Source organism: Phyllopteryx taeniolatus, chromosome 20 (genome assembly GCF_024500385.1).
Source record: "Phyllopteryx taeniolatus isolate TA_2022b chromosome 20, UOR_Ptae_1.2, whole genome shotgun sequence".
In the NCBI taxonomy this organism is placed as follows: domain Eukaryota; kingdom Metazoa; phylum Chordata; class Actinopteri; order Syngnathiformes; family Syngnathidae; genus Phyllopteryx; species Phyllopteryx taeniolatus.
In genome coordinates this window covers 1487472-1511325 of record NC_084521.1, presented here as the reverse complement: position 1 = coordinate 1511325, position 23854 = coordinate 1487472, and the positions used below count along the sequence as shown (strand labels likewise).

The 23854-nt window shown below is 40.4% G+C and overlaps 1 protein-coding gene across 3 annotated transcripts in view; it reads right to left on the bottom strand.

Moving 5' to 3' along the window:
* LOC133470018 (dipeptidyl aminopeptidase-like protein 6) overlaps nt 1–23854 on the bottom strand; it is a 134898-nt gene that overhangs the window by 9267 nt on the left and 101777 nt on the right. For all 3 annotated transcript variants that reach the window (XM_061757815.1, XM_061757818.1, XM_061757816.1), the window contains exons 4-16: nt 18883–18977; nt 18504–18578; nt 17832–17884; nt 17043–17124; nt 12721–12841; nt 3921–4075; nt 3670–3767; nt 2468–2591; nt 1792–1830; nt 1598–1705; nt 1315–1406; nt 850–897; nt 649–767 (exon numbers count right to left, since the gene is read on the bottom strand). In XM_061757815.1, the coding sequence (XP_061613799.1) occupies nt 649–767; nt 850–897; nt 1315–1406; nt 1598–1705; nt 1792–1830; nt 2468–2591; nt 3670–3767; nt 3921–4075; nt 12721–12841; nt 17043–17124; nt 17832–17884; nt 18504–18578; nt 18883–18977 (1209 nt within the window). The remainder of the gene's footprint in view (nt 1–648; nt 768–849; nt 898–1314; nt 1407–1597; nt 1706–1791; nt 1831–2467; nt 2592–3669; nt 3768–3920; nt 4076–12720; nt 12842–17042; nt 17125–17831; nt 17885–18503; nt 18579–18882; nt 18978–23854) is intronic.

The window sequence follows — 23854 nt, the reverse complement described above, 5'->3', positions numbered from 1 at the left end:
ATCACAAATCTGATGGATTTGCACATAAATCTGATATCGTCGTATATATATATAAATATAACAAGAGAGAGAGAGAGAGAGAAAGAAAGAGAGATTTACTGAGCTAAACAAGGTAAACAAAATATTAGAAAGATTTCTTGGTTTGACACATGAACTCATAATTGTTAATTTAATCCCTCAAAGGTCACCATCTCCAGAAATTTGAATATGGCATAGGAACCAATCAAAATTATTTCCTCTATTATTACAATCCTCTATTATTCACAGAACAACTATTTAGTAGTAAAGTTAGTCCAAGTAAGTATGTGCTGAATGTGCATGTACATGTGCATCTTTTATTTTTAAGGGTAATGTTTTTAAGACCAAAGTTTGTGGTATATGTATGGTTTAAACTCAATTACTCCCATTTTTTGCTGTTCACGGGGGAGTATTATAGTATACAAGTTTTGTTTGCTGTTGTTTTTTCCCACTACAATTGAATGAACTTTCATATCATATTCCAATTTATTGAGATTGAACGCAGCATGTAAATCTGTGCTCCTCGCTGCTTAAAAATACAAACGCAGCACTCGTGTGATTCGCAATGTTTTTAGGTGGACCACGACAACGTAGCGGGTACAAGGCGGGCATGACGGGGCGTGGGGTCACCTTGGCAGTGGAGCAGGAAGTAACTCATGTTGTGGCAGAAGGAGCCGGCGATGTAGCCGCAACTGGCGGACAGGCCGCACGACAGGCAGCGGCGGTTGAACGAGCCGAACGTGTCGGCGCTGAGGAACAGAAAACCAACAAAAGACATTTAACTATTGTTTTAAAAGGCAAAATTGTTGTTTCTTCAAACACAAACGGCACCTGTATAGATGCCGTCGCTTCGGGCCGTCTTCTGTACTCAGGAAGTAGCTAGCATTGGGAAACAAGGACGTCATTTAGTCAAAACGAAGACCACAAAACCAAAGTTCAAACCGTTCCTGATCAATTGGGGGCACGGCTCCTTGAGACTTTTTCATGCGTCTTGTTATGATAGACAATTTTATGTTGATTGGTGAAACTGTTGGCGGGGCCTCATTTTTGGTTTTGATTTTTCACTTGTTTCAGGGTGAGTCTTTGAAATAATCGCCAAAGTTGGCGAAAAGTCTTGGCAGTTTAGCCTTGCCAATCTGTTTAGTACACCCGCTTCTGATTGGGGCTCATTCGGAAAAGTTCCCGAGTAGGAGTTGGTCGTGGAATTTGCCCATTGGGAATTTGGGCAAATTTGAGAATTTTTTTTCTCATCCGGTGCTCGGGTTTAAAGAAATGCGCCGTTGGGACTCAACTTACATGAGTTGGCTTTCCTCGTTATAGGCCAGGACCTCGGTGACATCCCAGTCTCCAGACGTGATGGACTGAAGAGTGTCTGTGCTGGTGTTTGTCTGCACAGAGATATTAACCAAAAAAAAAAAAAAAAAAAAAAATGCACAAAGCTAGATTCAGAAGCAAGGAAACCAGAAAATAGTCAGATCCAATTAGTACCTATAAGAATTGACAATAAGCAACATTTTATGAGCGACCAACCTTCTTCCTTATGAATATTTATGTAAATGCAAGTAGCAGTGCGTCAGACCTGCGAGACGGACATGGAAATGTGGAAGAATTTCCCGCGGCCGCCTTGCGGGATGGCCCTTGTGAAAAACAGCTTAAGACCATCTTTGGAAAACAGAGGCTTCTCGTTCTAAAAGACGTGCACATATACAGTAAGTACGTAAATATGCGGACTTCCACTCATAAAGTCACTCGCTCAACTACCAACACGCTCACCTGCCTGTAAAGCCATCCTTCACTTTCATCCTCGTGTTTCTGCAGAGAGCAGTGGACATGTTGGTACCACACAACACAGAAAAACACAGCAGATTTTCAATACTACTTACGAACGTTCACCTCACGAAAATTTGGGACACACAAACGCAAACAGTGTTGGTTCAAACTTTTTTTTAAAAAATACTTTCAAAAGGCAGAATTTAGAGTTGTGTGCGTTCTTTTTTGTACCACGCTCTCATCTATGCTAATTTCTGTTCGCTCGTCTCTAGCGTTTTGTATTATATGTTAGCATTAAGCGAGTGGACTTTCGTTACACGAAATTACATGGTTTGGTTGCAAATTTTGACTGCGTCAGTTTTACAGTAAACTTCAACTGGGAGTGACAAATAACAAATCTCATTAAGAGAACTGCGCAAGCAAGAGAGTCTTCTTTGCGTCCCCAAAGTGACGTTATAAATAGTCGCCCATTTCTTGACAGCGAAAGAGTGAGAACAGGTGCTACGGGCTACTTTAAAAAGTGCGTTTTAATGATGTGTTTAAAGCATGCGAGAAGGGTCAAACTATATTTGTTAAATGATTTGGTCCCTCTCCGTACTGCATATATCGTGTTTGGGTCTGGAACGTATCGTATCTCCCGCGTGTACTGTATATACACACACACAGAGGGTGGGCCGACCTTGGTGCAGACCCCCGTTGTGGCCTCACACAGCGTCAGTACGGAGATGTTCTGGGCTCGGTTCAGCCAGTTGACGGCCAGTTTGGTGGTGGTGGCCCATTTCACCATGGTCACGTAGAACTCGCTGAAACACACACAATCAACACCCTCGTGATCTTTGCATGCAATCCATGAGGCAAAATAAATGACTGACATGTTGTAGCAATGCGTGAGTTATTATTCCCCCAAAAATGTTGCAGCATTACAAAGCTGCCTATAGGCTTGGCAATCAACTCTCTCTCCACAATTTTGAGTCATTTCAATTGGTTTTGTGTGGACCGGGCCCGAGTAAAAAGTCAAACATGTCGCTGTGTTTCAATAAATTAGAATATGGTCCAAAAGTTCATTCATTTCAGCTGTTCAATTTAAAAACTGAAAGTTACATATTTTGCGGTTCTGCATTTGCAAATTTACATAGTCACAGATTTTTTTATTTGATGAAAAACTCATCCAGTCAGTGTTTTTGTGATCAGTCCAAAGTATTGCTTTGGCGTCATCTCGTGGCATTTTTTTTGCCAAGGAACTATGTTGACGTGAGTTGAGGAGCTTCGTTTTGAAAAGAGTAGTGCTTTGCTGCCATCTTGTAGTACCTGTATTATACAGATAGAAAGGAAAATACTTTTCAGAAGGCCAATTCCTACCTAATTTCTATATTACAAATCATTTTGCTTGTTTCTGATGTTATACTCAAAATTCTTGGGATGGTGCATTTGGGAGTTTCATGAGCAATAAGCTATAATGATTAAACATACTTTTAGAAGTCATGAAAAATTTCAATCTCTGTGTAGTGAATTCATATAAATATATGTGTTTCACTTTTTTGAATTGAACTACTGAAAAAAAAATGCAGTTTTGCCTGATGTTCTAATTTATTGAGATGCACTTGTATGTGAGATGTTTGTCCCAGTGGTGTTGCCGTATCCTATCCCGCACGAAAAGCAGGTGTTCACTGTCCACGAGCACTTCCAGTTTTTCAAAATCAAATAATCCTTAAGACATTGATTTTTATGGATCATGTTGGAAAAAAGTTAGTGATTTGGATCATAGTTTGTGGTTTAGTTTTGGTTTAAACTAATAAGTGGGGTTTATTGTACAGTATATCCTCAGTATTCATTAACTTCATGGCACCACCTTTACTTGAGGATATGTTTTGGGCCCCTCACCTCAATCTGGGGTCATCCGGTCTCCTCATCTCGATGGTGTGAAGCGGCCCGTTCAGGTTGACCACGTATAAAGTGATCAATGGGTTTTCCTCGCCTGCCTGAACAAAACCAACTACATTTTAGCCAAATATAACATGAAGTTTAATTAACAAACAGTTCTCAGGGATTCAATTCAAACGTGTTGAATTGAAAAGTGATTCTTTAGCGTACATCACTGAATTAATCATTTGCGACTACCAAAATGAGTGTACCTTGGGATAGTGGTACTCCTTCCCAGTTGGGTAGGGCATGCCGGTGAACATGGGCAGCTCCATCTTGGGCACCAAGGTGTCGTTGATGGTTGCGTATGCCAACCTAGCGCCATCCGGGGACCACCAATGGGCAATGTGGGAGCGGAAAATCTCCTCTGAAATAAGACAAGAAAAAAAAAAAACATCCGTTAACATTTGAAGGCCGTTTAATTACGTGGCTGCGTGCCAACACGCTAACGCTCCTGTTGTCTGACAGCCAACAAGTGTTAAATGGCCTATAATTAGAAGTACATTCTGTGTTGTGCTCCGTCCCCCTTAAGGAATCATTTTGTGCCAAAATCAATCATTTGTGCACATAAAAATTGCCATCACACTGAGACGTCCAACCTAGACACATTTGTGCTCAAGGGCCACATTAGATTTTTAAAATGGACAGATGGGCATTCGTGGAAAACAAGTAAGTGCAAATGTGGACGTTAAACTGTTCATTTGTTCAATCTATCCTCTGTTATTTGCTGAAAAACTCACCTATTTAGCAAATGCTAACAACAAAGCTACAAATGTGCTTCAACTGTCAGGACCGGGTATTTTTATTCTCTTTTTTCAGCCTGATATTGAGACAAAGTAGCCTTGCTTGTGCTACGAACGACTGATGCTAACGCGAGCTAAGGCTTCGCTGATAATTCAGCTTTTCCCCCCCAAAATAACTACCAGTCCAAGTGCTTTGTTACAATCCAAGTGTGCCAATAATCATGTTGGTCACATAAGCATTTTCATCAAGTTTGCACCCTGATGGAAAGACTTCATCAGCAGCAAAGCCCCCCGGGACACATATTTGTTTGTCTTATATGCAAATATGGTACTAGCGTCGTAGCGTTTGAGTTAAACTGGTTACATTTGTTTCTTATTTGCTCTCGCAGCCTGACTGGTAGGTCCTTCTACGCCCTGGGCGACAATTAATATATAATTCATTTGTTTTGGAACTTTGTTTTGATGAAGTTGATTGTTACATTTGGCTCAGGCTTCTCCTGAGTCATCTCACTTTCATTTATCTGAACATAAACCACGGCAATCCAAGATTTTAGATTGTTCAGATTTTCTTCAATCTATCCCAGCTGACATCGGGCGAAAGGCAGTCTACACCCTCACCGGTGAATCACAGGACACATACAGCTTTAAAAAGCCTGCAGACCCCTGTTAGAATGCCAGGTTTTTGTGATGTATACCTGTATGTAAATGAGACCAAGAAAACCATTTTAAAACGTTTTCCACTGTTAATGTGACCTATGTACCATTGACGTTTATTTTACTTTCAAGCAGAAGCCCGAAGGTTTTGTGCTGACACTAACTGCTATTTTGAAGTGTTCATAATTCCTTCCATCTTGTTTCAGGCCCCAGTTTCAGCTAACAGCCTCAAAGCTTTCACCACCAGGCTTCACTCGAGGTATGAGAAGTGCTGTGTTTGCGCCAAACATACCTTTTGGAATTATGGACAAAAAAAATTCGGACTTGGTTTTGTTCTTTCCCCGGTGAATGTTCAACACCCACAGCAGGGAAAGCAAGCACAATGACAAAATGAATGGACCTAGGATAGAACCTTGGGGGACTCAATTTGTTTCCTCAACTGCTTAGATATACTTTCTACATTGTTTATAATTGTTTACTACATATAATGCTGCTGACTAGTCTTGCTGCTGCTCAAGTTCACGTCTGAATACGGTATCTACAGTTTTTATTGATGTATAGTTTGCCATTCACATCCACATATAGATTATTGCATTTGTTGTGATTGGGCGCTATGTAGCGTGTGCCATTTGTGAAGCAGTGAGCAATCATCCTGTGCTCATTTTGCATTTTTCACATCATCAACTCAAGTTTCCACATGGCTTCCACTTGACTCCCACCAAAGAGAAAAGCGGCATCTTGGGCTAATTGGTTCTCTTCAAATGTTCTTGGCCACGTGACCCAATCGTGTCTTCCAGCAAAAGGCACGACTGCTGCTCACGGGCGATTCTGCGCTACGGTGTTTTGCTCAAGGACACTTCAGCATGAAGAGGCTCAACCTTGACGACTGTTAATGGGCCTCTCTGCCTTCAAGGTGAGCGGCCGCGGCCGCCTAACCAATGTCGGCTGGCGACGCGTTCAGGCAAACATCCAATAATCATTGCCCCAAATGCCACTTGACTCATTTCAGGCAATTAGCTGCGGTACAATTGTGCATTCAAATGAGATCAAGTTGCTTGTTGTGTTCAGCAGAGGGCACCGGTGGCACGTGAAAACTTTTTACGTGTGCGCGCGTGTGTGTGTGTGTTTTATTAGTCTAACTTCTTGAGATAATAATGAAATTAAGTCGAGTAAACCTACCGTAATTACAGCAGCTGGCTTAATTTGCAATCATTTTTCTTATTCATAAAATGACACTGAAACCTTCATAAGCAAAAGAGACGCTCTTCTCTGCCTTTCTGCCTCACTAACAAGAAGAGGTGGGAAAAGTATGATTAATTCTTTCTTCTTTAATCCAGCTCAACGAGCATTCACATTCGCACGAGTCCTGTAATATTTGGTGCATTCATTTATCTATTTTTCCCCCTAACATTGAGGATGAGCCATAGAAAAAAATGGATGGATGTATGGTTAATTAAAATCTATTTATTACTTTTTTAATGTATATAATTCAAAAATGATTGCTTTATTTTATACAATCAAATAAAAATATTTGTAGAATAAAAACTACACATACATTGAACACATTTTAAAAAGTTTATTAAATATATTTTAAAATTGTGTAGTGGACAAAATAATGAAATATTAATACAATAAAAAATCTGCATACACACCGAACATATTTTTATTTATTTTATTAAATAATTGTTTCATTTAGTTGGTGTAAATAACAGAATAAAAAACATGAGGGAATTTATTTTATATACACAGTACATGGAATTTATTTCATTAAATAATTTGGAAATGTATGTCGTGTAAATGATTAAAATATTTTTGAAATTATATTTATTAAATATACAAATATATTTGGTGTAAATAAACATAAATAATAACATTATTATTATTAATTATAATTTTATTAATAACTTTGCATTAGTTATTAAATAATGAGTTAATTTAATTAGAGAGATTTTAAATAAAATGGAAAATTAATTCAAAATAAAATGAATTTGAAATAATAAAATAAAAAAATGGAATGATGATGATGATGATTATTATTTAATCATGAATCAATTTATTTATGGATTAATTCTAATATTTTTTTAGCTCACCTATGAATGACCTTGCCCATCCGTTTGTTTTCAAAAATCAATGATGCCCCCCCACCTTTGCTGCAGCGAGTGGGGGTGTTTGTTTGTGAGCCAGCGAAACAACAATTGATTTGAACAGAGTGCCGTCCTCTGCCTCCGCCCCGACGGACTCAGGAAATCTCAAAATTAGAGATGCTTTTGTGGGATTAGGAGGGAATACGGCAGCCTCTGCCTCAGCGGCTGGTACTCTTGATTGTGTTTTCATGTGAATTTATTAAACATGCCCCTCCACCACGCCCGGCCCCGCCAGCCGTCTTCAAAGGGAGAAAATCTGGAGTTGACATCTTTACTTGATAGTCGTTATTGCACCTGCAGGAACACAAATACCTGCCGGGAAAAGTGACTCAAATCAAAGCCACGGCGGGTGTTGCTTTTTTTTTTTTTCCTTTTATCAGGGCTGAGCAGAATATGAGAGGTTTGACATAATTCAAGATTACCTCTCACACGCTCTACTGAAATGCTCTCATACACACTAATGAAACATTCTCAAATTCACTACCGGAAAATTATTGAGTAAGAGCATTTTAGTAGCATGTGTGAGAGTTTTTCAGTAGTGTGTTTAAGAGTGTTTCATTCGTGCCTGAGAAAGCGTTACAGTCTTGTTTATGAGACCTTTCAGTTGTGTGTAAGTGACCCCAAAAAAATTCAGTAGCGTGTGTGAGAGCGTTTCAGTAGTGTGTATGAGAACGCTTTAGTAGTATGTGTGCGTGAAGGAAAACAAAATCAGGAGTGTGTGTGTGAGCAATTCATTAGTGTGCACGTGAGCGTTTCAGTAGCGTGTAGGATATTATTTCAGTAATGTGTGAGGGTGTTTCAGTGGTAAGTGTGAGAGAGTTTCACTAGAGTGTGTAAGAGCATTTCAGTAGTGTTTGAGAGCGTTTTAGTAGCTTGTGTGAGAGCATTTGAGTAGTGTTACGATGACAGTGTTTCAGTAATCTATATGAGAGCATTTCAGTTGTGTGTGTGAGAGGTAATCCTGCATTCTCTCCCCGACACTCTCCTTATGGCCAATCGCACACAAATCTTGAAATTTGCTTTTCATATTTGCAGTCTCCTCCTTCCACACACACAAACACGGATGGATTAAGGCAGCAATGGAAAATCTTGAGGATATTCAAGGCCAGGAGATTATTCGACAATTTTATTCACTCGGCCATTCGAATCAAATCTGACAGGCTTAAAACCTCATTTGTCCTCGGCGGGGGCCTGAGCCTCCGCTTGACCTTGCCCCCCCTCGGAATCGTCTGAGTCTTCAGTGCGGAAAATCAGCGTGAATACACAAATGGCGCATGTGTCTGTGCATATTCCAGCAAGCGTCACTAAACAGATTTTATAAGAAGGCAAAGAAGTGACTTTATTAGGTAATAATGCTGAACGACGTTCTTCGGTCTTGATAAAAGACGAAGCCTTTCGATTGAAGATCTCAATGATGCGAAGATAGCAGGAGGAAATGACTTGCTTTGCCTCCAATACATAAGGTTCAAAATGTCAGGTTCAAAAGATTAGCTTTGTGGAGCACCCCAGGGATCTGTCCAAGAGCCATTCACATTGAGGTGTTATGCCAATGACACGGAATTTGAATAATCCAGAAATCAAGCAGCTCTGACTTTGGAAAATATTGTCTATAAAGGCTATCTATGATAATCATCCAATGAGGAAAATTAAGTTGTACTACTAACAGCTACTTGTAGAATTATTTTTTTTTCCCCATGACATGACAATTAGGCGGCACGGTGGGCGACTGGTTACCACATCTGCCTCACAGTTCTGAGGACCTGGGTTCAAATCCAGCCTTGCCTGTGTGGAGTTTGCATGTTCACCCCGTGCCTGTGTGGGTTTTCTCTGCGTAGTCCAGTTTCCTCCCACATTACAAAAAAATGCACGGTAGGTTAACTGAAAACTCTAAATTGGCCGTAGGTGTGAATGTGAGTGCGAATGCTTATTTGTTTATATGTGGCCTGCAATTGCCTGTTGACCAGTTCAGGGTGTACTCTGCGTCTTGCCCGAAGATAGCTGGGATAGGCTCCAGCATGCCTGCGACCGTAGTGAGGATAAGTGGTACGGAAAATGGATGGATGGATGAACATGACAATTTACTATGCTAAAATTATACTTAAAACTACCTGTGCACCAACGGTGGAAGTTTGGGTTTCAACAATCACACTTTTCCCAGTGAAAGGATTCAATACCCACACCAAAGAAAGCAAACACAATGACAACATGATTCATGTTGTGTTAGGGTCCCTAAACCAGGCTTAAAACCCTAATTTAAAACCCTAACGCAGGCTTGAAAACCAAATTTGAAACACAAACCCTACTGTGAAATATTAACCCAGGCTTTAACCCCTAATTTAAAATTCTAACCCTGTTTTAAATATAAATTTTGAAACCTTAACTCAGGCTCAAAATGGAAAATTGAAACCTTAAGCCTGAAATTTAACCCTACTTTGAAACCTCGACCCAGGTTTAAAACACTACTTTGAAACCCAAAATCAGGCTTAAAACCCTCATTTGAAACCCAAACCCTGTCTTGAATATTTACCTTGAACCCATAACCCTTGCCTGAAACCCAAATCCTGTCTTGGATACCTACTTTGAAACTCTAACCCTGGCTTTAAACCCCACTTTTAAACCCTAACCCTGTCTTTAAACCAGATTTGAAGCCTCAAGTTGAACGCCTAGACCTGTCCTGAAACTCTATTTTGAAACCCAATGTTGAAATCCTAACCCTAGCACCTGAAAGGACCTAGGATAGAACCTTGGGGGACTCCACAATGTTAACAATAAGGGCAGCCCATTAAACTGTAATCATTTGTTTTTTGCGTGTGGTCTAATTCACACCCTTCTGGCACATTCTGGTGAAATTGAGCAGAATAAACAAATATTCAGCGCATGACTTGCCTCAAAGCCACACAACGACATTGTATTCTCTCCCATCTCTCAGAGTAAAACGAACGATAAATGCACCAACATGAGACAGCTGCCGAGCGACTGCTGCACAGTTTGAGGCTTAAACAGCCGCGAATGAACAGCGCCACGAAAGCGCAGACTCGCTTACTTTTAAATGTCAGCTCGGCGAACGAATGACGAGGGGCTTCGAGATGAAATTAAAATCAGCCTAATCCCGGCGCTGAAGGTAACCTTTGCGTGGTGGCCTTCAATTACTGTACATTCAATTACATTACTGCAGTGACACCATCGCTTTTTGCTCCACAACTTGCAGCGTGTTGTAGAGTTTACGCTAGTTTGTCTACACTCTACAGCTTCTATATCACTCCGTTTTTAATGCCATCTGCTCCGCTTAATTATTGCAAATCAAGTCATGTTGAACACTCCTCCTTTTCCACGGCGGAGGTAAATTGACAGATTCCATCTTAATTTACCTTCACAGAATAGACGGGTACGCGGATGAATACTAAAGCAAACTGAGGACGCAAGAGAGTCAACCAGAATTTAGTCCTCTGGGTTCTAATATTCTGCCAGAGATTATACACGAAGTATTACCGAATTAAATCTTCAAACTGAGCATAATGTTACACTTGGTAAAACTTGTTTTTAATCCAGTACAGATACATTTGTTAAGTACAGTTCAGTTGTATTTAACCACATTTGCATTTCATATTTTAGAACTGGATGTCGTCGAACATTTATTAAGGTACAACCCCAATTCCAATGAAGTTGGGACGTTGTGTTAAACATAAATAAAAACAGAATTCAATGATTTGCAAATCATGGTCGACCTATATTTAATTGAATACACTACAAAGACAATATATTTAATTTTCAAACTGCTAAACTTTATTGTTTTTAGCAAATAATCATTACATTAGAATTTTATGGCTACAACACATTCCAAAAAAGCTGGTACAGGGTCATGTTTACCACTGTGTTACATCACCTTTTCTTTTAACAACATTCAATAAACGTTTGGGAACTGAGGACACTTAATTGTTGAACCTTTGTAGGTGGAATTCTTTCCCATTCTTACTTGATGTACAGCTTCAGCTGTTCAACAGTCTGGGGTCTCCGTTGTCGTATTTTACGCTTCATAATGCGCCACACATTTTCCATGGGATACAGATCTGGACTGCAGGCAGGCCAAGCTTTTACTCTGAAGCCACACTGTTGTAACACGTGCAGAATGTCGTTTGGCATTGTCTTGCTGAAATAAGCAGGGGCGTCCATGAAAAAGACGTTGCTTGGATGGTAGCATATACTTCTCCAAAACCTGTATGTACCTTTCAGAATTAATGGTGCCTTCACAGATGTGTAAGTTACCCATGCCATTGGCACTAACACAGCCCCATACCATCACAGATGCTGGCTTTTGAACTTTGCGTCCATAACAGTCCGGATGGTTCTTGTCCTCTTTGGCCCGGAAGACACGACGTCCACAATTTCCCAAAACAATTTGAAATGTGGACTCGTCGGACCGCAGAACACTTTATCACTATTCATCAGTCCATCTTAGATGAGCTCGGGCCCAGAGAAGGCGGCGGCATTTCTGGGTGTTGTTGATAAATGGCTTTTGCTTTGCATAGTAGAGTTTCAAGTTGCACTTACGGATGTAGCACCGAACTGTATTTACTGACATTGGGTTTCTGAAGTGTTCCCGAGCCCATGAGGTGATATCCCTTACACATTGATGTCGGTTTTTGATGCAGTGCAGCCTGAGGGATCGAAGGTCACGGGCATTCAATGTTGGTTTTGGGCCTTGCCGCTTACCTGCAGTGATTTCTCCAGATTCTCTGAACCTTTTGATGATGAAATCCCTAAATTCCTTGGAATTGTACGTTGAGGAACATTGATATTGATATTGAGGACTATTTTTTCACACACTTGTTCACAAAGTGGTGAACCTCGCCCCATCTTTGCTTGTGAATAACTGAGCAATTCAGGGAAGCTCCTTTTCTACCCAATCATGGCACCCACCTGTTCCCAATGAGCCTTTTCACCTGTGGGATGTTCAAATCAGGTGTTTGATGAGCATTCCTCAACTTTCGCAGTCTTTTTTGCCTCCTGTCCCAGCTTTTTGGGAACGTGTTGCAGCCATAAAATTCCAAGTTCATGATTATTTGCTAAAAACAGTAAAGTTTTTCAGACTGAACATTATTATTGTCTTTGTAGTGTATTCAATTAAATATAGGTTGAACATGATTTGCAAATCATTGTATTCTGTTTTTATTTATGTTTAACACAACGTCCCAACTTCATTGGAATTGGGGTTGTACAATTTCTATTTAACTTTATGTGTGGTACATTTTAATTGAATTATTATTTAAGTCACTTTTTAAAATTTTCCTTTTTTAAGTGCAATGTTAATGTTCAAAACATGCATAATGTTACTTACAATAATAAATACAATTTTTTAGCAATAAAATCTCCTCCTCATTTTTGATGAACACTTGAACCTACAACGCTACTGTATTCTTTGAATTCTTCTCGGTTAGAAAAAATTCTCTTCTTCGAGCCAATAAACAGCTGACCTTCATACAGCCAATCACTGAGGCCGTTGAAGATGACGCCCTCCTTGCCGGAGGACACCAGGCGGATGGAGCGGCTCTCCACCGTGGAGCGATAGTAGATGTTGTTCTCGAAAATGAAGATCTGCAAGAAAAAAAGAACACGCATGAACATTCATCGCGATGTTTCACATCAGGGATTGGAAGACAATGTTAAGGTTTCAAGCCTTCATTCGGGTTTAAAGCGAATTATTTCCACAAACTTGGTGGAGTTTTGAACCTAGGCAGGGTGTCTTGAAACCTTAATTTGAACCATTCACTCTTATTTAAAACCCTAATACATGATTGGAACCTTAACTTGAAAGCCTTATTTGAATTCCTAAGCCTATTTTGAAACCTTAACCAAGTTAAAACCTTGATTTGTAACCCTAAATTAAAAATATAGTCCTGCTTTGAAACCCTAATTTGAAACCCTTACTAGAAACCCTGACTGGAAACCTTAATCCTGGCTTTGAACAGCATTTTGAAACCCTAACCCAGACTTGGAGCTCTACTTTCAAACCCTAACCCTGGTTCAAAACCCTAATTTGAAACGCCAACCCTGACTTGACACCCTTACCCTTGTCTGAAACCTTATTTTGAACCCTAAACCGTGGCTTGAAATTGTAATTTGAAACCCTAACTCTGGTTTGAACCCCTAAGCCAGGTTTGAAGCCCAACTTTCAAATCTGAACTAGTTTCAAACCCTAATTTGAAATACTAAACCTTTCTTAAAACCCTAATTTGTAATCCTAACTGTCTGTCTGTCTGTCTGTCTTGAAGCCCTAATTTGTAACGCTAACCTGGTCTTGAAACACTACTTTCAAACCGTAACACTCATTTAAAATCCAAATTAGCAACCTTAAACCTGTCTAAAAACCACAACTTGAAACCCTAACCTTTGCTTGGAACACAAATTTAAAACCCTTTGAACTTTTGTGTTCTGCCTCAGAAAAGAAAGAAATGTGTGAAAAATGCAGCAGGTGCAGAGCATCTATTCTTGTTTGCCAGCTTGAGTTATCGCGCCGTCTCGGCCCAACAAGGCTCGCCGCACGGAATAGAGTCCAGATCTCCTCCCCTCTCGTGTTGGCCGCCTTATCTCAAATTGAGAGTAAATCCTTTTTTTCCATTCCTTCCACTTTCTCGCGTGTCCCGTAAATAAAAGTTGAAATCCGTGCACTGATCTCTGGTGTCAGGCGGGTTAAAGGCGTCACGCTAATGCGCGTTGGGAGCGATCTCAAGGTGGATTCTCACCTCTGATACGGTGACCGCCGCGCCACCTGGGTCGGGGGCCGCTAATGATAACGCGCGCGCCCGGCCCACCTCGGCCTGCTCTCGTCCGCATGCTGATAAGAAAATGGGCGGCTTTTCATCACTGTACTCTTTGCTTGTTGTGTGTCCCCCAAACACTTTGTTGAATGTTGTTTGGCCTTGGTGCAGGTCATCCTGGGCTCGAGTTTATTCCACTATATTTTCATGTTAAATTTGCACAATTGTGCAAAAATAATAAGCATTTCCCTAATAATATGGCATAATAATCCAATTATAAGTACAATCAGTGTTCCACAACTATATGGTGGCTCCCGCTGTTTCAAAGATTGAAAGTGTTCCCCCGCGTATTCACTATTTGTGGATTCATTTATTTGCAGATTTGTTTTTTTCCCCCCAGAAATCATCATAAATTTTTTGCTAATAATAAATAAGAGTAATGCTTTGGCCACATCTTAATTAATTGTATATGTTAAATAAGAATAATAACGATGGCTAAGATACAATAAATCTAGCAGGTTCGTCAGTGAGGAGGCGTGCGACGAGGACCCCATGTGTTGCTCCGAAGTGCACATGGAGTCTTTTCTAGGTCGCGGCACACAGAGAAAAGACCTGACCCCCTTTCTGGGTAAATAGAGCAGACCTTTAATTTCACTCTCAGCTGCCACGGGTCATATTTTGACCCGTGGTTTCCGTCCTCAGCCGGGACAGTTTCAATAATATATGAGACGCATTAACATGGCAGTCGTAGTATGCAGAGAGGATTCAACAAAGGAGCACAGTCAAGGTGCATTGTGGGAGACATAGGTGCTACTGATTTGCTAATGTTGACCCTTTAGTCTGTCATGAAGGTTAAGATCTCGAAACTCGTTTTATGGTTGCAAATTGGGGTTTCAAATTAGAGTTGTAAGCCTGGGTTAGGGTTTCAAATTCGGATTTTAAACCTCGGTTACGGTTCCAAGCCAGGGTTAGATTTTTAATTTAGGATATGAAGCCTAGGGAACCTTTTTATTCAGGTTTCAAGTCTGGGTTAGAGTTTTATTGTTAGGGCTTTAAACCAGGATTGTGGTTTTAATTCAGGGTTTGAGGACCGAGGTAGGGTTTCAAGCAGGGGTTAGGTTTTAAAATTAGCGTTTGAAACCTGGGGTAGGGTTTAAAAATAAGGCGAGGGTTTCAATTTTGGGTCGCATGCCAAGGTTATGGTTCCAAATTAGGGTTTGAAGCCTGGGGTAGAGTTTCAAATCCAGGTTTCCTAGGTTACGGTTTCAAATTGAGGCTTTAAAAAAGCTTTAGGGTTTGAAATTAGGGTTTTAAACTGGAATTAGGTCTTTAAATTAGAGTTTGAAACCTGAGGTATCTTTTAAAATGAGGGTTAGGGTTTCAATTCAGGGCTGAAAACCAGTGTTAGGGTTTTAAATTAGGGTTTGAAGTCTGGGGTAGGGTTTCAAATTAGGATTTGAAGTCAGTGTTAGGGTTTAAAATTCGGGTTTGAAGCCAAGGATAGGGTTTTATATTCCAGTTTCTGTTTTTCTTTTTTTTCCTTTTTTGTCCTGTTCAGCTGTTAGGTCAAGCAGAATGGAGGATCTGTGTCCCTTTTATGCCGGAACAGTTATACTGTGTCACAGTGGAGTTTTTAAGCTTCCGCTGTGGTTTCTTAGTATTATAATTGATGTTTATTGAGAGTCAGAATCGAGCAGTCAAACAGAACAAAGTTTCTAGAGGGGACAGAGTAATGAAGACAAAAGACAAAGCCCTAATTGTAAACAGGATGAGAAAAGTAAATCACTACAAGGACAGGAGAAGAAGCATGCAGGACAAGGGTTGTGAACAGCGTGAGTGAGGGGATACACGAACAAGTCGCATATTCATGAGTTATTTGTCCAGTTTCTAACCTGGGTTAGTGTTTGAAGTTAAGGTTTCAAATGAGTATTAGGGTTTCAAATCCATGTTTTAAAGGCATTTTTGTCCAACTGCTTTTGCGACCCAACTGACCAACCTTGACATCCACACACGTTTTCACCATGACTCTCGGTCAAAAAATAAATAAATAAATAAAAAATCCCCCCAAACGTCCCGACAAATGTCAGCCATCTCGAGGCCAAACCTAATCTATCCCGCGTGCTAATTAATCCACTGACGAGATAACAGGTAATTAATAGCGTTGTGCTGCAGGATGTCATCAATTTCCCAGACTGAAGCTAATTACGTTCCATGAAGGGCTGAAGACGCCTAAAATTTGTTTACCTGGAAAAGTCAAATTGAACTTGAAAACGCTCCAGTAACTAACAGCCATTTAAGAACAACAACAACAAAAACAAAAACCTCCTGAAGAGTCTTTCAGTGCTTTGCCGATCTGGCCTTTTTCCCAATCAAGAACTGTGCATCACTCAATCGTAAACCGTCACACTTTACGAGCATGCCAGCAACTAAAGAGGATTCTTCAAGTGTTTTGGGCCGCGTCGTCAACCCTTGAAATGCTCGACCTCCCAATAAAATGGATCGCCATCCATTTTCTATAATGCTTACGATCCACATTAGGGTTTCGGGTGAGCTGGAGCGGATCCCAGCCCAGTTTGTGCAACGAGTGGGAGTACACAAGAGTCTCCAATAATCGTTAACAGGTGTTTATTCATCCACTTCATGAGTCATTTATATTTATTTGACAGTTTTCGCCATGTTAAACTGTAGTTAATCTCTATAAAATTTATTTTTGTGAATTTTTGAGTGTCTGGGCCGAATTAAATGGATTTACATTATTTCCTATGGAAAATACTGCTTTGGATTTCGTACGATTCGGTTTTAGTAAGACTTTCTGGAATGGAATAATCACCAAAAAAAAAACGAGGTTGCACCGTATAAACGTTATACAGCAGTTTCTAAGTTTAAGCCTGGAATTGGGAACGTTTGAATTATTGTCTATATTTCATTGACTAACGGGGCCAAAAGAAGATTCCGCTCAGGGAGTAGTAACCAATTGGGGTGATAACTGTTGGAACCTCGATCAATGACTCTGGAAGGAGACCGAATGTGGTCCTTACCAGTTGCTGGCCCTGCGGCCCCCAGCCGGCGTACTGCAGCTGAGCGTTGCGCACCTCGGGCGGGTTCAAGTTCCACGTCTCCCTGCAGGGGCAAAACACATGTAGGTCAGACGTTTGACCAGGAATTTATACGAGGAATAGCTACAGCGGCAGCTTTGCTTACGAGTGCTCCAATTTACTTGTTTTTCGCATTGCTTGAATGATTTTTGCTGTAAAATAATTTATTTCAGAGCGAACTTCAGACACTCTGCCACGAGATGGAAGCAACGAATAACACAACCACTGTCAGTACGCATGGTTACCTTGTAGTAAAAAGTAAACTTTTTTTTGTCGTGTTTTGTGCTCGCGTTTTCGGTTTTCCGTATTTTGCCAAATTTCTTATTTTTAACCATGCGTCTGAAGGCAGTGAGTGGTGAGAAAAAGAAGAGGCTGATGTCCCTTGAATAAATGCTTGAAACTTGATACAAAAACATGAGTAAAGTATGCGTGTAGGCGACTAGTACGAGAGTAGTACCTCTATGATATGTACTGTAATGAAGAAAAACCAGTCGATAAGGCAGATAACGCCAGCCGTTAAAATCTTTTTTAAGCCACGGATGTCTGTCTATAAAAAGACGGAGAAGCTGCTGAAAGTGAGGGAAAGTGTGGCGAAAAAGGCTAATCGGAGCTCATGTTGCGAAGGAAATGCGTGACAAACCCAAGCACCTGCGCTCTCATTTGATTGGTCGATTTATTCCCGATGGGGACGTGATTGGAGCGTTGAAGACAAATAGTGCGGCGGTGACTTACGGCGTCTCCAGGCTGCAGATGATGTAGAAGGCCGTGTAGGAGTACTGGTACACCTGGAAGGAGGCACTTTTTTAACAACATCAAATAACTTGACTGCGCTGCAGATGAATAATAAAACTGCAGCCCACAGAAGCATGTTTGGGCAGCAAAGCTGTCAGGTCTGAATTAAGTGCAACTAACTTGCAACTAAATAACATAACTTTGCAGTATCGCACATTTTCAACTGGGACAAGAACTAGGAACTTTTGGAGGAATACTGTGTGTATTTGGACTGTGGTCAAACTTATTAACGGGACCAAAAGAAGTCCCAGCTAGGTGGGTGAGTACTTTTGAAAGGTCCAGGAACATTTGGGGGTGAGGTCTGTAGCTCTGAACATCTGATTTCAACCTTTTAGTTCCTGGAAGTGCCAATAATTAAAGGTTCCTGGAACTTTTAGGTGGAAATGTAGCTGTTGTGTGTTTGGATCGCAGGACGGATTGCCTAACTTTAGTTCTGGGGTCATTTATCAGGGCCAAGAGAAAGTCCTGCTAAGTGGGTAGTACATAATTGAGTAACTCCAAGTATTGAGAATTAGAAGTTCCTGAAACATTAAGTGCTTTACATGATTAACAGCATTTAAAAACAAAGACGAAAACAGCGTATGAACAAAGCAAAAGCAATGAAGAGCTCACCGGTGCCACGTTGTAAGCCAGGAGCACGTGCTTCATGTCTGGAGACACCTCGTACTTGCTGGCTTTGTACATCTCCTACGGCCCGGGAGAGAAACGACACCATTAAGCACGCACGCCGCCGTTTCATTTGAATTAAGTCTTTAACCGGCTGACGTGTGGCTGGGCAAGTTGCATTCATCTTTGGGCCTCCTTGGAGATGTTTACCGGGGGGGAAAAAACAAGCCATGTATTAACTATGCGCAGCACATTTGTGACGAATAATAGTCGGTTTAATGAAGCTTTGAAAAAAAAGGAATGGAAAAAATTGCTGAAGCTGCGCTAAAATTAGAATTGATTTCCTCTCTGTCTCTATCTCTCTTCCTGTCTTTAGATGACTTACAAACTTCTTGTGATTCACCAGGATGGTCTTGTCGTCGTCGTCCACGTCCAAGCGGAGCACGTTGCCGTCACGGTCGCGGTACAGCAACTCGTTATCTGCGGAGGAGAGGACATTGTTTTACACAGTCCCCTGCAGTCCCATGAATCATAATACTGTATATCACAAGATAAAGAGCAAGGGCTTTCTGATGGCAACCCAGTGAAAAACATACTTGACAAATATATTCATCGCTGGCAGTAAACGCTTGGATTCCAGTCGACGGATATGAACGTCCACGGCCGTGAACGAGTTCGAGACAGCCAACACACTTCATCTCAGGTTTGCTGCGCGTGATCAATTAATCAAATTAATTCTTGCACGCTCGGGTAGAAACGTCCAGTATTGCAAACGAGTGAAATGAATTGTGTGGCTTTTTTCGCCCGTTTTCGAGAGTTTCAACTTTTAGTAAATCGGGCCACGAATGTTTTAAGGCCACAAGCGGACAGTCCGCTGTGCGGTCACTTCGGTCGCGGTCGGCGGCGCGCTCGAAACAGACGGCGGCCGCGCGGCTTAACGGAGGCACGGGGAGCGTTCAAATTGACGCAAGCAGAGCGAAGCCGTCAAATGTAACGAGGCTTCAGTGCGGCCGGCCGGCTTTAATTCATCGCAATGTGAGGACGACTCAATGTGACACATTCGCACACCTTTCGGTAGCTTGGCAAGAGAGAATGTTGATAAGGACCATGTGCAATGATCTTGTCAACTGAAGGGAGAGGAGATTAGGATAGATAATAACTTACTGAAAGATACATTTTTCATTTTTTTCTCAGCAGCACATTTTGATTGCTTATTTAATGCAGCAAAACTTGAGTGAGTTTTTGCCCTTTCTGAAGTTCCGATGCTCCTCGAATGTACAAATGGTTGGAAAATGAAAATGTTTTCCCCTGTTAAATATAATGAACTGTAATACTTTCATTTTGTAATAATACAACTATTTTTCCACCCAAAAATACAAATGTATTCTCGTAATATTAGGACTTTCTATTTAAAATAAGAATACAACTTTTAACCTAAAAGAAAGAGCCTTTGAATATATTGAGATTTTTATATTTTTTCTAAAAATATTGTGAGGATTCATCTAAGATTATGACCTTTAATCTAAAGATATACTTTTTTACCGAAACAAATCTGACTTTGTTCATATAATATTACAACTTTTTACATTAAAAAAGAAATTGCGACCTTGGCAGAAATGAGCCTTTATATTTAAAAAAATATTTGTATTCTTGCAACATAAGGATTTTTTTTTCTTGAAAAAGATGACCTTTTTATGAGATTATGAATTTGTATCTAAAAAATTACAACTTGTATGATTTTTTTTTTTCACGTAATAGATTTTTGATCTCTATTCTCTGTTAGGTGATGAATTTCTTTTCTGGTAAAAATACAACTTTATCTGGGGAAAACAATTGACCTTATTCACATAATATTACACTTATTATACATCTATTTAGTGATGTTCAAATGTGTAGTTTTTATCAAAAATTTTTTTCTTAATATTAAATAAAATATGAATTTTTTTATGTACTATTGAAACTTTTATCCTGAAAAAATACAACTATTTACCTAAAAAACTCTGATTTGAGTCTTGTAATTTTACACTTTAGCCTGAAAAAAATTTGACCTCAATATGAAATGTTAAAAAAATAACAATGTATCCAAAATATGACATTACAACTATTATTTTAAGATTGGTACTTTTAAATTGAATTTAAACAGTTTATTTTTTTTTTTAAATCTGACCGTTTTAATATTAATAAATATTGCATTATTTTCTAGCGATTAAGACTTTTTTTCCCCTCAAAATGTATTACTTATTAAAAAAAAAGACCATTCTCTTGAAATTCTGATTACCCCCTGCCCTCCCCTGTAAATATATTCTCAGATTCTTGTGGTAGAAGTGTTCTGTGCATAGAGATTTTCGACTGTGGTGGTGAATCCAATGACTCCATCTTGTTCCTTCTGGTGGACTACAACGAATGTCAATGAATGCCAATTGTGTCGGACCTCCCGCATTTCATAACAATTCCTGCGCGTTTGTAGAAGAAAAATTGTCCGTGTAAAGCCCTCCAAGGAAGAAAGATGGTGAAAGTTGATGCTGCTTGTCCTTCTTGTTTAACAAGCCGTCCACGTCCACCTGCAGTCCATCGACTCGCCTCTGCTAAGCCATACACACAAGTGCGCACACACACACATGCACACACACTTACACACACACACACTTACACACACATGCACACGCATAAACACACACACGCACACACACACACACATTCATTGGCTGAGCTCATTAGCAGCCGGAGATTGTTATGCCGCGTGTTTGCTAGCTGCTAGCTAATTGACCATTAGAGGTGACTAAATTACCGTTACTGCAGCTTTGATTGGCGACGTGCTCGCGGGAGCAAAGGCGGATATTTTTAGACTGACAAAGTCCGGCGCCCCCCTTTGCTTCGCCGCCGCCTTTGTCTCCTTGTTACACAAATCCGACGGAATACTAAGACGCCATTAATGAGTATGGAAAGCAGAGCGGCTTCATTTTGCCACTTTGACTCTGTGCGGCGTATTCTAAAAAGACAAATATGCTTACAAATTGAGGAGAAACAGAAGAAAGCGGCTGTAGTAACAGTAAGCTAAGTAAGTTAGCGACCGTAGGTTTGACCTTATGGATATAGGCAACTTCTAAATGGGTACCCATTGTAGTGACTAATGCACGTAATTGACAACGTTCAAAGAGAAAACTTTTGAAAAACCACCCACTGTAGTGACTGATGTTCAACTTCGGTATCATGCTTATAGATGAAAACAGCTTTTGAAAACGAATCCACTGTAGTGACTGATGCGCAATTTTGACATTATGCAAAATGACCAAAATAGCTTTTGAATAGTTTTCTACTGGACTGACTGATGCACACTTACATTGTAAATATAGACCAAAAGAGCTTTTCAAGAGGCATCCACTGTAGTGACTGATCCTCAACTTTGACATCACACATAAAGACAAAAAGAGCTCTTGAATTGTTTTCCTCTGCAGTGACTGATGCACACTGACACAGTGCCCACTGGACGAAACTGTCCACTGCAGTGATCACCGTGCATGAAAGTGCATGACAACATTCTGACATAGAGGATGTATGATCTAAGGTGTACAGTGTGAGCTGGATTAAGATTGTCCAGTTTGGTGCTTTCCTCGCGTGAAATGTCGACGCTGTGACTCTCTCTCAGATGGTTCCCCCGGCCGCCCTCGTCAGGACTTCCTCCGCCTCATCACTTCCATCCTTATCGTCCCTCCGTCGCCTCTCAAACTCTCCGCTTTCGCTCTCTCTCCGCCCTCGCTTGCTTTTCGACGCCGGCAGCTATTTATCTTTTCACACTACCCGAGGCGTTACCGCTTCCCCTCAATCCGTCGCGCCGTGTTAGCACAGGGTGCCGTTTGCCGCTCTGATCCATGGCCCCTCTCGTGGCGCAATTTCTTATTAATACAGCATCACGCCTTGGGCCACGCACATAGAGCCCCCCCCCCGAGAGTGGCAGGAAGTAGAGCGAGGCCGACACTGCATGGTTGCATCACTGAGTCTCGTAAACTTTTCTTATTCTTGCTATTTACATGTTCATATGATAATAATAATGTGACATTTTAGTGATAATATGCTTCCAAATTTGCTTAAGCAAGCAACAAATGATCATTTTGTGTTGTTGTTGGAAATGTTTGTTTGTCTGTGTGAGACGAAGACAAGTACCTGATTCAGACACGTGTCTTTGAGGAATTGATTATCATTATCATCACTCCGACATTATCATAGCAATAACATTATTATATCTTGACCTATGGGAGGGGGAGGGGCCCGGGAGGGGCCCGCCCCCCCTTCAACCGAAATACTAAAAGAGCACAAAGCATGGATTCTACTCCGGAACCGAACAAGCAAGCCATTCACTAAGCACCAAGGCTTTTATTAATACATTCTTTTTCTTTGGCTTTACTTTAAAAAAAAACAATACATTTCTGATGTGTATTGAATTTTTGTGTTTAGCTAATTATGCGTGCATGTTATGAACGTCAACAGACATCTCACACACTGTTCATATTGGGTGCAAGATAAGTTCTTATTATATCATTATGTATCAGTGTCAATATGCCTCCTATTTGGCACTAATTTTGCAACTATTACTGTAGCATAATTAGACTTTATTTATTACTTAGCATATAACCAGATGCAACTTCTGAAAAAACAATCTGCTTCTAAAGCCGCGTAAGTGTTTCAAGTTCAGAAGACTTTAGTTCAGTGAGGATCAAATGATTTCTTATGTTTTGCTGAATAAAATGATGAATTTTAAAGATTGTTTTTTTTTCCAAATTTGCTTTGAAAGTCACACAACTCAAAATATTGTATATGCAGACGTGGCAAAACTCACACTCTGTACTTAAGTAGATGTACACTGAAAAAACACTGGCCAAAGTAGAATTACTAATACAACTCGATTACTTAAGTAAAAGTAAAAAAGTACAGATTCTGAAAAGTACTTAAGTAGAACAATTAAAAAGCAAAGATGATTTTTAGCTGCGGTTGAAAAAGGTAACGAGCCTATTTTGACAAAAGTAAGGAGTAGATAGTACAGCTATTCATTTTCAAATGTGGGAGTAAAAATAAAAAGTCATCAGAACTAAAAATACCTGAAAAATCTACTTAAGCCCAGTAACAAAGTATTTGGACTTTGCTACTTGACGCTACTGAATATTTGGCCACACAAAACATAGCCATGAAGCGAACCATAAAATGTCATTTTTCTCTCAGGTTCCACAACATCCGCGTGACGCCCGAGGTCGCAGGAGACGAGTGGTCGTGTATAAACGGCACGCGAAAGTGAGCATGAATTATGGTGTCTAGGTGAGACCGCATAAAGTCAACAGCAGGAATACAATCTTAAATCTCGGCCA